This window comes from Candoia aspera, chromosome 1 (assembly GCF_035149785.1).
Source record: "Candoia aspera isolate rCanAsp1 chromosome 1, rCanAsp1.hap2, whole genome shotgun sequence".
NCBI classification, from domain to species: domain Eukaryota; kingdom Metazoa; phylum Chordata; class Lepidosauria; order Squamata; family Boidae; genus Candoia; species Candoia aspera.
Window position 1 is genome coordinate 281,732,754 of NC_086153.1, and position 14,639 is coordinate 281,747,392.

The window sequence follows — 14,639 nt, forward strand, 5'->3', positions numbered from 1 at the left end:
TCCACGATTGATAAACACACAGACCAGTATCTCTGGTCTGCACTAATCACTCAACTACTATTTGAACCTTTTGCACTACGATGGAAAGAATGACACCTTTCTTCCTCATTTAGCAGGTTCATCTTCACTCCAAGGAAAGCATTCACTGATTAGGCTACGAACATGCCTCCACATTATTCAGAACATGAAACATGATCTTCTCAGTTCTGAATACAGCCAACCAAATAAGTCTCTGAAAAGCAGCATAGCACTGCCTAATCTGTGGAGCTACTTTTTAAAATTTTAAACATTTAATTTTAGTTTTACAAATGAGTTATATGGCCATTAACTCTTCAGTGCAAGATAGGATTCTGAGAAATCCATAAATCCGCAGATAAATAACAGATGTTTAGTCACATGGTCTTTATTCATACGCTGCTTTTTGAATGGCAGCATCCTTCTGCAAAATGAACAATACCCATTTTGTCCCACAGTCCTAGTTTAAACATTGCTTTGATCTACCTAAATTCCTGCAGCAGTTTAATTGAATTAGTTATTCTTTCCTGCAATCTTAAAATTGTTCTCACAGCATGGTTGCACACAGCCAGAAAATGATGTCCACAGAGGTACCTGCCATTCTGAGGAGAAGAAATTATACCTCTTTATCAACTAATTGTCTCAATAACAGTTATTAGAATTTTATAGTCCTGTGGCTTTTATACTAGAGATACTGGTATGGAATTTTACAACACAGCAAAAAAGAGAAGTGTTTTAAATAGTTGGGATTAGAATTCTACACACAAGCAACAAAAGAGGTAAAATACACATTGCTGGAACCCACTTATACAGACATCAGAGGTGTTTCTTGAATCAGAATACATATGAAGTTGGCTCTATAGAAGTCAGTCTACTGTTCTCTATGGCACAGTAGGTGCTTCTCTAACTCCTTCCTTAGCCTTTCTACCTGAATGCCTTTACTCTACAACTGCACAGAATCCTTTCAGACACTTTTGAGCTGAGGCCACACTCTAAAAAATAAATAGGGCTGAACAAAAACTTGGTTGAATTTAACTTTAAATTAATTAAATACAGCAAATACGATTACTCACCATGCATTTAATAGCTCTCTCCCCTTAAAACCTACAATTTGGCAATAACTTTTGGCTGGACTCTAGGGGTTGTAATAGTTGGTTGCAAGACTGATAGAAATTCAGGAGATGGTTATACAAACAGCCAGCTTCAAGCTTGTTTGTTATCAGTGAAAAGACTTGCCTCCCAGTCGGATCACAGGAAGGCTGTAAAAATAAACTAAAAACGTCTCTAACCTAATGTATTGGGGATAAATTAAAAAAGAGTTCAGTTGCTGAAGTGTTTGTAATCCCATCCCTTTCACCTAAATAAATCTTGCTTAAGAGAACTCTATGAGAACTGTAGTTGAAATTACTTTCGGTTTAGGCAGACTTTAAGAGCCTGACTAGGTGTACAATATGCATCCCTAGAACTGCAGATGGTAAACCCCTGCTTTAACTGGATACTGAAAATGACACTTGGCCACGTGCTGTACATGCAAAATGCACACTTATCTATCAAGCTATGCCTCTCCTCACACAGAAGAAGAGAGAGGAGCAGGAAGATGAAGGAAGGACCCTATGCATATATAACAAAGGGTAAATAGAAATCAATGATGTATAAAATAATAATTAAAACAGTTTTTAGAATTGCATTTCAATCTGAATTTCTAATTAAAAATAACTTGGTTTAAAATAAATTCTGTATAGCACGTTCTTAAAAATGAACTTAAATGATTATTATTTGAAAATTTGCCTTTCTTCATACAGAGTCAACTCTGGGGGAAATGGCATCATTAGTTGTTGTCATGTATGGCTTCTATAGTGATTCAGTGGTCAGCAATTCAGTGATTCACCTGAGAGACTTTAATATTTACTCTTTGGCTTTCTGGGGGATGTAGTACAATAGTAGACAACATGCTTTGCATAGGAAAGGATCCTAGTTCCCGGCATTTCTACTCAGACTTGAGAGACTCCTATCTGAAACAATGGAGACCCACTACTAGTCATGTGGACCATAGCTAGATGGATTAATAGCTTGGCTCAAGATAAGATAACTTCTTATATTCCTTAAAGTTGGTAATGTAAATGTTTACGACTCTATCAAGCAACTGAAAAACAAGGACATTTATCTCCTATCTTATAGAGAACATGATTTTACTCAATAATTATCACCAGTCTTGCACTTGGTTGAGATTTACTCTTTGGTGGGGAAAGGTGATAGGGCAGAGAAGTTAGATTATTTTAATTTTTAAAGGAATTGTTATATGATATGATAGAAAGCAATTCTAAGGTAGTTTGGGAGGGTTATGAACTTTTAAAAAAAATAAACAATCATTTTTTGGGTGAGGGGAGTAAAATAGGAAGTATCTCAATACTGAAAGTATTATAAAATATTTAGAAGAATTATTTGAAAGTTGTAGTTAAGTTATATTCAGGGTTGGGGGGTATGTGGGGGGTTGCTTTTGAGTCATGCTGGAATCCTGGTGATTGCCGAGACAAGTCCCTGCAGTTTTTTTGGCAAGGTTTTTGGAAATGGTTTGCCACTGTCTTCTTCCTAGAGCTGAGAATCATCCAGCTGACTTCGTGCCTAAGGCAGAACTAGAATTCAGTCGCCCGGTTTCTAGCCTGGTGCCTGAAACACTACACCAAACTGGCACTTATATTTATTAAAAATAAATGTATTTTGAGGTGTATAAAAATCAGTACTGAATAAGAAATGGAAGGGGTTGATTTCAGAAATTTACAAAAACATAAAAAGGCCGTCCTGTAAAAGGTGTGTGTAAAAGAAATTTAAACTCAACCAAGAGCAATTCCAGCCAAGGCAGAGCAGGCCTGCTGAGAAGATCTGAGTACAGGGAGCCAAGAGGAACAGGACAAAACAGCACTGGGGCCTTTTATTTTATCTGCCCCTAAAGATAAAATCTCCCTTGAGTTGAACTCAAGTCTCAGTGATTACACGGAGACAGTCATACTAATTTTGTGGTAACAATATGGAGCTGGTTTGCCATTCTCTTCTTTCTGGATTTTCTTGACATTTAAAAGTCTAATCTACCTAGTCCTGAGATTAGAGATTGGTGGTCTCTTATCCAAGAACTAATAAGGTCTGAACCTGGTTAGCTTCCTCAGGATCTGCCAAGATTGCCTAGACATGGCCATCTGCTCTGATTACCATTATTTAAGAACATCTACTCTAAAGACCTCACAGATCACTGAGATTGCCTCTCATTCTCACTACAGCTCTAAGAGATCCTTCAAAATCTGCTCTTCAAATTGAAGGGATCTAGGTATCTAGTACCTAGTGATACCTAAGCAATCTGAAAAATGATATAATCCCTACATTTGAAGAAGCATCTGACTAAGTTTCTCCAACCTGGTGCCTTCATGGTCTGCTGGACTTCAACTTCAATGACCCCTGTGAATTCTGTGAGTTGAAGAATCAGCTCTTTAGAGGATGGCAGATTAGAAACAGCTGGATTAGGCTCTACAAGCAAGAATCCTTAGATCCCAGCCATAATCCGTAATTGAGACCTGAAAATGACTACTTGCCTAGCAATCTGTGAAGAGGAGCATGCAGAAGAGAAGCTTTTCAAGAAGTTTTCTTCTTTTTCACTTACGTTAAGTATGTGTGGGTAGCTGGGCTAGTAACATCTGTGTATTTATTTTTAAGGCTTCTTCGTCATTCTTTCCTGCTTCTCTTTTGTAAACAAGCAATTTGCTTCTTAGTACAGAAAAAAGAAAAAGAGGATATGGGGTACTATATTCACATGCATAATATTAACTCAAGATTTGTGTTGACTGTGGTTTGCTGAAAAGGCAGAAAAAGTCAGATTTGCAGGCCAACAAAGTAATTATGGCTTGTTTGGTCAATTCTAATTTTTTCCCCATTTCTGTTGCTAATGGGGACATAATAATAATAATACTAATGGAAATGAGCTAGAATTCTGAGTTCAGATGAAACAAAAGTGACTATTAACGCAGCCCAGGATTTGCAATTCAGGGTCAACCCATGGATTTAAATTGTAGCTTGTTGCTAAAATTAACTATGATTTCTTTCTCACCATGCCCAGCTAAAAACAAGCTATCTTGTATTTTAGCTTTACATCTAAACACATCTTGCATCTTACAGTTGAGAAATAACTTAGGCAAGTGCACAATATGTTCACCAGTCTTAGTCATGTGACTGCCCTTCTTTAACCAAACAGAACAGGGAACCTTGTAGACCAATGAATGGCCACACTGGACTCCTGCCCAGACTTTTTTTTGCTATAGTATGATTTTTACAAACAGTACAGAAATGGCACCCTTAGGAGGTTTAATGTACTGGGAATACATTTCAAGAATTCCTGGGTGCCAGAATCAATTTTGGAAGCCCTAGACTTTGGCAGGGATCGAGGGGAAGTGTTGAGTTACCCAGATACTGACCCCTGCTCACTTAGAGCTGATGAGAACAAAATGTTTCCCTGAATAGCATTTATGTTGCCTCTTTCAAGCATTGCGATAGGCTAGCTCACAAGCCAAAATGATCACACATGGAAAAACAAAGGGCCAATATATGCATTTAAGTGTTTCTGTGCTAGCATGAGAAGTAAGCACTTGCCAAGAGAAGCTCTCAAAGTAGAAATCTGACACTGAATGTGCAGGCATTTTTGAAAAGGGAGTTTTCATTGTGTCAGCTACACAACTTAAGCCTTTCCAATGATTATTAATAAAAGGTAATAATCCAAATTGGAAAGAGTATTTGACTATAGCAATAGTTGCTGGCCATATATTCAGCAGTCTGACTGTTGCAGAGTTGTGCACAGAAAGGGAATAGGGATGTTCCTTCCACTGTACTTTAAAGTGGCTGACAGCGTATAGTTAGTGCAGGCAGCTGAACCATGACATGAGATATGTAGAAATAAAATACTTTTTTTAGTGGAGTTAAGGAAGTTGAATGAGTGTTGAAGGGAAAACTAAGCACTCATGTTTAAACTGATTGTGCCTAGGGCTGACAGACAGCAAGTCTTCCTTCTAAAAGTCTGCACTGTGGGTGCCACTGTTATAGAATGAGACATTTATATTTGGAGAACTATTTAGCTCAGGGAGAGGTAAGCTGTGAGCTATGCATGGCCCACATATCCCAGAATCCCCAGCATTATATTATATTGGGGCAAATCACCCAAAATTGGTGGTACAATTTTCGGTAAGAAATACAAACACAAAAAATTGTGGTAAGCCTTCAGAGAGGTTTAAAGTATATGTAAAAGAATTAGACACTTCCACAAATTAAAAACAAACTGGAAGAAATAATCTTACTCATTTATGTGATAGCGTGACATCCCTATCTCACCCACCCCTGTAGCCTCTGACTGCTAAAAATAATGCAAAATCAATCAATAATGCCAACCCCAGCAACAAAAAGGCTGCTCTTCGGGATTTAAATTAACTGATTTGTTGAGTAGACCAGTCTTCCCATACATGGTGCTCTCCAGATATTGGATCATCAACTCTGAGAATTCCCACAAAGTATCTGCAATTAAGGGCTCCCTACTGAGAAGGATAGAAAAGACTGAAGAATCCCACATTCTTTCTAGGTATCCACATATTCTTTCCTTCTAGAGCAGCCTCCTCAATCTGTCACCTTCCAGAGCTGTTAGGACTGTAATTCCATGAATTCCTAGTCAATCTCACCCTAGCTGCAAAGGGCCAGGTTGGGAAAAACAACAGTACACTACTCATCCAACGAGTTCACTCTCTATCTGTATTATTTTACAAGTAACGTTAATCAGCCATGTCATCTTCACAGCTCCAGTCAGAAATGGGGAAGAATAGGAAAGTCAAGCAGTGCTATTTCCCCTGTGCTATCCTACTTCTTGCATCCCTTTACAACATCTGTCTTTTTTCCACCTTTGGTGCCTGCATGAGGAAACGAAGTACAGGCCAATCACTAGGTTTGGATTACAGCTTAAATAAGACATCCCATGAAGTGAAGTGTTTTATAGTTTAGACTGCTCAACTTACAACTGAATTATCCAAACTGGAAGTGGAATCTCCATGTTAGCAACCAGCAAGTTTTGCCAGCCTCTTACCCGATGGGGTGAATATCAGCATCAACTGGAGATGTGTTTGTAAGAAATGTTCCATGTGCAAACCTGATACAGCCAGAACAGGATCAAGTCTAAGATCTCTGAAAGGATCAACTGGGCTGCTATATGCAACCAAGAAGATGCGACCGACATCACCTTTTGGCGTGAGATACCACGGGGGAACTCTTCTGATTCCAACCTCTAACTTTGTCAGTGAATAAAAATGAGCTAACAATACAGACTTCTTTACTTCAGGTGCAAAGTTGCTGAAGGCCAGCACAGTATCCCAGAACCCAATCATTCAGGCAATGCAAGCATACCATCAACTGGCAACAAGGAAATACCTTTGTTCAAAGACTCAATTGCCATAAATACTAGCATTTTTAACAAAAGGAGGTGGTTACAGACTTACCTGCTGCAAAAGGCATCTTATAAGGGTAGCCATTCCGCCCTGTATGCACACTACCAATTCTGCTTTCTGGTACGTGCATAACTCCACAAAGGCTGAAGCTGTTAATTGCTGGTCCCTCTCCACAACAATATGGAGAGCTACACCAATGAAATGGCTGAAATGAGGGGTCAGACGGTAAGGAACCTGGAGATACCAAAAGCCCCTCACAACCCGTTGCCTGTGACAACTCATCCTTCGGGTATATGGAGCAATGAGTGTAACTATTGTATCCACTTTGGCCATAATAAACATAAAATCCATTCAATGGCGTCAAGTCAGACGATTCAAAGAAACAGCCACAATCTGGATGATTGCCTGGCACAGGCAAAGGATGGAACTGAGGTACTGGGAAGGAAGGCTGATGAAATTCCTGCTTGGGGGTAGGAGATTTCTCTCCAGGTCTTCCATATTCAGGTTTCATGGAAGCTTGCCCACCCATTAGCAAAGGCAGTCTGTGGTAGAAACCCTCTGTGCCTTCAGAAGAGTTAGGCAATTGTTTGTAACTGATGGATTCAGTTTTCCCATAGGTTCTAGGAGAATCCTGATGAACTACTTTTCTAAATGCACCCTCAGGGACTCCTTGCCAGCTACGCTGACCCTCTATTTTGACAGCAGATATTTCCTTTTTGGATTTAACACAATTTTTTCCACTGGCTTTGGCCCACTTGAGTTTTGATTTGGAACTGTGTCCTTCCATCTTGCTTTCTCCAGTTGATTTACTTCTGGGCTTTAATGGCTGGTCTTTCTCGTGGGTCAGTTTCAGAAAAGCTGCAGCATTGAGACTGGCCAATCTCTTTGGGGCAGGATGGTAGGAAATTCCCTTGTCCTCCCGCCTTTTCCCTTCAAAGACACCGCCCAGGGACTGGTTGTAAGGAGCACACTTCTGACTTGACTTAGTCTGGTTCTTTCCCTTCACTGTTTTAGTACTCCGTTTTTCCATCAAGGGCCATGCACCTTGAGCTTTGCAACATATGCTTTTAGTGCAACAAATCCCACTGATCTGGGGTGAATCTTTTCGAAAACGCCTGCCAGATAGTAAGTTGTCATCCCGTTCAAAGAGCAGGTTGTTCACCGCCTCAGCATTCAGGGAGGCCAGCCTTCGTTTTCTGGGCTCTGAGAGGCAGCCATTGTGCCCCTCCTCCTCAGTCCCAAGGCATGATATCTGGCATTTGCCTATAGAAGAGTCTTGTTTCCCTGCTCCCGCTACCTGAATTTGTTCCGGAAGGCAGGAAGGTCTGAAGTCATCTATGCAACTGGTGAGACCTCTTTTCATCCCACTCGGAGTCTCCTCTGACAGCGATCCAGCTACATCCTCTAGCCTTGTGAGTAGCACAGAGCAGGTTTTTTTGTCCACAGAGGAGCTGAGGCGTTTCCTCAAGGGATACGTCTTTCGAAGCTCCTGCAAGTTCCTGCTTTTAGTCATGTTGGCAAATCTAGTCTGGCAGTTCTGCCCTTCAGTGCCATTTCCATGCTTGCTGCCCTCCGCCTCAGTCCTATCCATTCTCTCACCGTCAATCGGTGACAAAGCTTGGCCAGCAGAACCAGCTGAGTGTTTCAGAAGCAAGAGCTGTTTCTTCCGGGCATGCGTCATAGGATCAATGTCCACTCCTGAGAACAAAGAAGAAAATGCCTTAATATCAGTAGTAGAGAAATGCTTCCTTACACAACACATCAATTGATACTTAGGACGTATCTGCCCTGCACAAAATATGGATCCTTGGGGGCAAGGGATAGGGGATTTAACCAAATTAGGATTTCAGCTATACTAAAAACATGTCTTCATTTCAAACTAGCAGAACTTGATACTTACATCTGGCTAAAGACCAAACACCTAATCATTCTTTACTCAGAACATGCTATTCTACACCACTACACTACACTACACTACACTACACTACACTACACTACACTACACCTATCTATCTATCTATCTATCTATCTATCTATCTATCTATCTATCTATCTATCAATCAATCAATCAATCAATCAAACTTTAGCACTGCCCATCTCCTGCACCAGCAAATAGTGCTGTATCTCATCATCTTCTGTGGGGATGATTTCCATCAGGATTATGCAGTTGCAGGATTTCTCTCACATAACGAGGGAAGCCCATTTTTATGGAAAGGGACAGGATCCCCCCCCCATTTTATACATAGCATTATATGTTAAATGATTCAACAGCACAAGCAACTAATTTGTTGTCATCTACTTTAATATTTTTATCTGGTATTTGAGATATCCTGGAGCAGGGTTTCTCAACTAGGATTCCGTGGAACCCTAGGGTTCTGTGAAAGGTCACTATTTATATTAAAAATTATTTCAAATTTGGGCAACTTCAAATTAAAGAGGTAAGTTTCATTCTTTAGTTTAAGAACACTGTTAGGGCCAATACATACAATAATTTTGTAACTTCTGGCCTATATTTGAGCCTCAATGTGCAGGGGTTCCCTGAGGCCTGAAAAATATTTTAAGGGTTCCTCCAGGGTCAAAAGGTTGAGAAAGGCTGTCCTGGAGTATTTATGTTTTAAATAAAATCCTGTTAAAAATCTCTTAAAATGTGTTTGCAATATATCTGTTCTTCATCTGCATAAAAGGCATTCAGAAGAAAGAGAGAACTCATGACCAGGACTAAAGAAAATATGACAAGCCTCTCTGAAATCCCTGTATACAGAAGACCACACCCTGGCTAGGGAGAGAAACAGATCTGCAGAGTATGGCAGCACTTAGCCAACAAAGAGAATGGCCATACAGAGCTATGAAGGCAGGCTTGGAAACCAGGATGAGCAACACTCAGAAATGTTGATTCTCCCTCACACTGCTTTTGGACCACATATCAGTAATACACATATGTGGGACCAGCATATAGTATTTTTAATTGACATATTGGCAAGAAAAAGAAGGAAACATCCTCCCACACACAGATGCAAGTGACTGGTCAGGTTATCAGAGATGTATTAGGCAATTACAATTTTATAGCTTTAAGTGTAAGAGCTAGAATTTATTCTACCTACATTTACTTTCCACTACATACAATGATTCAGTGAGCTTCAGTCAATGTAACACAGTGCATCCAGAATACTGTATTTTGTCATCTAAAAGATATATTTTTCAAAAAGGTCAAGCAGCTGTCCCCTTCTTCTGTTAAAGACATCCACACCAAGATACCATCATTTAAGTTTTCTGCTTCCCATACATTTGATTCCACCAATCCCAATTCCAAACTTCCACATATAGGTTTTCCTAGGGCTTCAGGTTATGGCTCTGCTTCTAAAAATCCTGCTCACTCACAACACCCTAATCCTTCTTCTCCAGATATTTTGAAGCACCCATTTCAGTTTTCTTTCTGTGCTTAAGAATGATTATTTCAGTGTGTCTATGGCCCAAGGACAATATAATGTAACTTCATTTCCAAATTAATTTGGTTTCAACTTTTTCTAGTCCATTTCCTACCCAACATAGGAAATTTCTACGCTTGTTTCCAGCCCACCTCTGATTTTTCACAGTCCAAAAGAACTCTTGGGAGAAGAGGAAGGCCCTGTTTTGCAGACACAAAATAGCTATGCAATCATATATTATTGAAAAGTGATAAATGAGGGTAGTCTCCACTTTAATACCATTTTTAGGCCCACTAAAATAAATATATCGATGCTCTGCTTTTTCTTTCATTTCCATTTTTTTGCAATTATGAAATATCAATACGGCACTGAAAATACATGGGCTCATGACCAGTGGGTAAAACCTCTTTAGGCCCTTTGCAAAATTCTGTGAATTAGGCAGCAAGAACATAATACAAGCTTTATCAAGGAACATTCCAGACTGTGTCAGTATCCCTTCCAGATTGGAAGAGCACATATAGATAGATTTGCCTGTTTTTAAAGTTTAAAATATATGGAAAGGTCTCAGTCCTTTCCCCCAGCATGGACAATGGGAGAAAAATGCAAGAACTGTAACTCTTCTCTTCGCCTTGGGTGGGCAGCTACAGGAATTCTGCTAACCCTGCTTTCATTTGTTCCAGGAACAGAAACGAACAGGTCTCCGGCTGCATCTAATGTGCAGTTAGTCTTCAGTCAGCAACTGAAGCATCCACATTTATCAACTGAAAGATAGAATGGAGCCCTCTATTGCATCAGGAAAGTGTCCAAATTTTTATTTTTCCTTTCAGGGAAGCATTCAGGGGCCACCAAGTGTCAGCATTTATTATCTTAAAGTTTTTTAGCCCTGTAAAGAGAAAAGCCTCCGTGTGGGAGGAAACAATCCAAACTGTGGCCAAGAGAATCAATGCCATATTTAGAGTGCCCTGAGGGAGTAAACCACAACCGAAGCATATCTGTTCCTTCCCTACCCTTTTGCAGGACTATTAGAAGAACCTCTAAGACTAGCCAAGCAACAAGATTACTGCTTATATTTACCTGTGGAAGGACTGGACTGTCCCCAAGCCTCTGTCTATGATATGATAATGATTTCCAGGAGGGCCAACAAATTGTATAAAGAACAAAGACAACTTCTTTTGTTAATTTAATCTGGCTGATATTGACACATCACCCATTTTAGGTGAGTCCCCCTTTTAGGGGGAGATGGCCGGTGATAGAAATGTGAATAATAAATAAATAAATAAAATTTTAGTGACTTTCAATTCAGCTTTTTAAATCTAGCTGCAATAAGAAAAGCTGTTGAGGGAATGAGAATATTTAGGCAATTTGTACTAAGATTTCCTCAATGTTAAATATTTGATGAAGCAAGTACAGCCCCTCCCTCATTTACATTCTTCTACTTCTACCAGTTTGACAGGCTGTGCCTCCAGTATGTCAGTGGAAATTAACTAACTACAAAGAGAACAACCTTTTAATAATATACATGCACAAACCTTGATATATCATGATGATGTTACCTAGCCGGGTAATGAAATGTCTGCAAGCAAACAACCAAGCTCAGAGAACACCAAGGGGACCACAGATCATACTACAAACCAAAGACTCCAAAACAGTCTCCCTCATACTTGTATTACCCAGAAGTTTTAGACTGCACCTGTCAAGATTCTACGTCCATAAAATCTCTCTCTTGTTCTGAATCTGGCAATTCAGGTGCACAGCAGTGCGCAGGTGCTAAAGATGAAACAGCACAACTGACTGATTCCTTGAAACCCCAAGCCGGGATGTCCAATGTTTTTGGTGGCTGAGAGTAGCACTTGGCTGATGAGTAGCATACACATAGGCAGAGCTAAAACAAAGATTTTATTTAAGATTGCTTTGTTGTTATTCGTTTAGTCGCTTCCGACTCTTCGTGACTTCATGGACCAGCCCACGCCAGAGCTTCCTGTCGGTCGTCAACACCCCCAGCTCCCCCAGGGACGAGTCCGTCACCTCTAGAATATCATCCATCCATCTTGCCCTTGGTCGGCCCCTCTTCCTTTTGCCTTCCACTCTCCCTAGCATCAGCATCTTCTCCAGGCTGTCTTGTCTTCTCATTATGTGGCCAAAGTATTTCAGTTTTGCCTTTAATATCATTCCCTCAAGTGAGCAGTCTGGCTTTATTTCCTGGAGGATGGACTGGTTGGATCTTCTTGCAGTCCAAGGCACTCTCAGAATTTTCCTCCAACACCACAGTTCAAAAGCATCGATCTTCCTTCGCTCAGCCTTCCTTATGGTCCAGCTCTCGCAGCCGTATGTTACTACAGGGAACACCATTGTTTTAACTATGCGGGCCTTTGTTGTCAGTGTGATGTCTCTGCTCTTAACTATTTTATCGAGATTTGTCATTGCTCTTCTCCCAAGGATTAAGCGTCTTCTGATTTCCTGACTGCAGTCAGCATCTGCAGTAATCTTTGCACCTAGGAATACAAAGTCTTTCACTGCTTCTACATTTTCTCCCTCTATTTGCCAGTTATCAATCAAGCTGGTTGCCATAATCTTGGTTTTTTTTGAGATTTAGCTGCAAACCAGCTTTTGCACTTTCTTCTTTCACCTTCATCATAAGGCTCCTCAGTTCCTCTTCACTTTCAGCCATCAAAGTGGTATCATCTGCATATCTGAGATTGTTAATGTTTCTTCCAGAGATTTTAACTCCAGCCTTGGATTCCTCAAGGCCAGCTTGTCGCATGATGTGTTCTGCATACAAGTTGAATAGGTAGGGTGAGAGTATACAGCCCTGCCGTACTCCTTTCCCAATCTTAAACCAGTCCGTTGTTCCGTGGTCTGTTCTTACTGTTGCTACTTGGTCGTTATACAGATTCTTCAGGAGGCATACAAGATGACTTGGTATCCCCATACCACTAAGAACTTGCCACAATTTGTTATGGTCCACACAGTCAAAGGCTTTAGAATAGTCAATAAAACAGAAATAGATGTTTTTCTGAAACTCCCTGGCTTTTTCCATTATCCAGCGGATATTGGCAATTTGGTCTCTAGTTCCTCTGCCTTTTCTAAACCCAGCTTGTACATCTGGCAATTCTCGCTCCATGAACTGCTGAAGTCTACCTTGCAGGATCTTGAGCATTACCTTACTGGCATGTGAAATGAGTGCCACTGTTCGATAGTTTGAACATTCTTTAGTGTTTCCCTTTTTTGGTATGGGGATATAAGTTGATTTTTTCCAATCTGATGGCCATTCTTGTGTTTTCCAAATTTGCTGGCATATAGCATGCATTACCTTGACAGCATCATCTTGCAAGATTTTGAACAGTTCAGCTGGGATGCCGTCGTCTCCTGCTGCCTTGTTATTAGCAATGCTTCTTAAGGCCCACTCAACCTCACTCTTCAGGATGTCTGGCTCTAGCTCACTGACCACACCGTCAAAGCTATCCCCGATATTGTTATCCTTCCTATACAGGTCTTCTGTATATTCTTGCCACCTTTTCTTGATCTTTTCTGCTTCTGTTAGGTCCTTGCCATCTTTGTTTTTGATCATACCCATTTTGGCCTGGAATTTACCTCCAATGTTTCTAATTTTCTGGAAGAGGTCTCTTGTCCTTCCTATTCTATTGTCTTCTTCCACTTCCGTGCATTGCTTGTTTAAAAATAATTCCTTGTCTCTTCTGGCTAACCTCTGGAATTTTGCATTTAATTGGGCATATCTCCCCCTGTCACTGTTGCCTTTTGCTTGCCTTCTTTCTTGGGCTACTTCTAGTGTCTCAGCAGACAGCCATTTTGCCTTCTTGGTTTTCTCTTTCTTTGGGATGTATTTTGTTGCCGCCTCCTGAACAATGCTGCAAACTTCTGTCCAGAGTTCTTCCGGGACCCTATCTACTAAGTCCAGTCCCTTAAATCTATTCTTCACCTCCACTGCATATTCCTTAGGAATATTAGTGAGCTCATATCTAGCTGATCTGTGGGTCTTCCCTAATCTCTTTAGTCTGATCCTAAATTGTGCAAGAAGAAGTTCGTGATCTGAACTACAGTCAGCTCCAGGCCTTGTTTTTACTGACTGTACAGATGTCCGCCACCTTTGGCTGCAAAGGATGTAATCAATCTGATTTCGGTGTTGTCCATCTGGTGAAGTCCATGTATAAAGCCGTCTCTTAGGTTGTTGGAAGAGAGTGTTTGTTATGCAGAGTGAGTTGTCTTGGCAAAATTCTATCATCCTATGTCCTGCTTCATTTTGTTCTCCCAGGCCATACTTACCTGTAATTCGAGGTGTCATTTGACTGCCCACCTTAGCATTCCAGTCTCCTGTGATGAAAATAACATCTCTTTTAGGCGTGTTGTCCAGTAGGTGCTGCAGATCCTCATAGAACTGCTCTACTTCAGCTTCTTCAGCATTTGTGGTTGGGGCGTATATTTGGATCACTGTGATGTTAGATGGCTTGCCCTGAATTCGAATTGAGATCATTCTGTCGTTTTTGGGGTTGTATCCAAGCACTGCTTTAGCCACTTTACTATTAATTATGAAGGCTACTCCATTTCTTCTGTGGTCCTCTTGTCCACAGTAGTAGATCTGGTGGTCATTTGATGTGAAGTGGCCCATTCCAGTCCATTTCAGTTCACTGACACCCAAAATGTCTATCTTTAATCTTGACATCTCACCAATAACCACATCCAATTTGCCCTGGCTCATAGATCTTACATTCCAGGTTCCAAT

At 40.5% G+C, this 14,639-nt stretch overlaps 1 protein-coding gene across 1 annotated transcript in view; it reads right to left on the reverse strand.

Annotated features, from left to right (window-relative positions):
* BAHD1 (bromo adjacent homology domain containing 1) overlaps positions 1-14,639 on the reverse strand; it is a 70,382-nt gene that overhangs the window by 22,749 nt on the left and 32,994 nt on the right. Inside the window, exon 2 of the mRNA XM_063289961.1 lies at positions 6,528-8,174. Within this exon, the coding sequence (XP_063146031.1) occupies positions 6,528-8,157 (1,630 nt within the window). The 5' untranslated portion in view covers positions 8,158-8,174. The remainder of the gene's footprint in view (positions 1-6,527; positions 8,175-14,639) is intronic.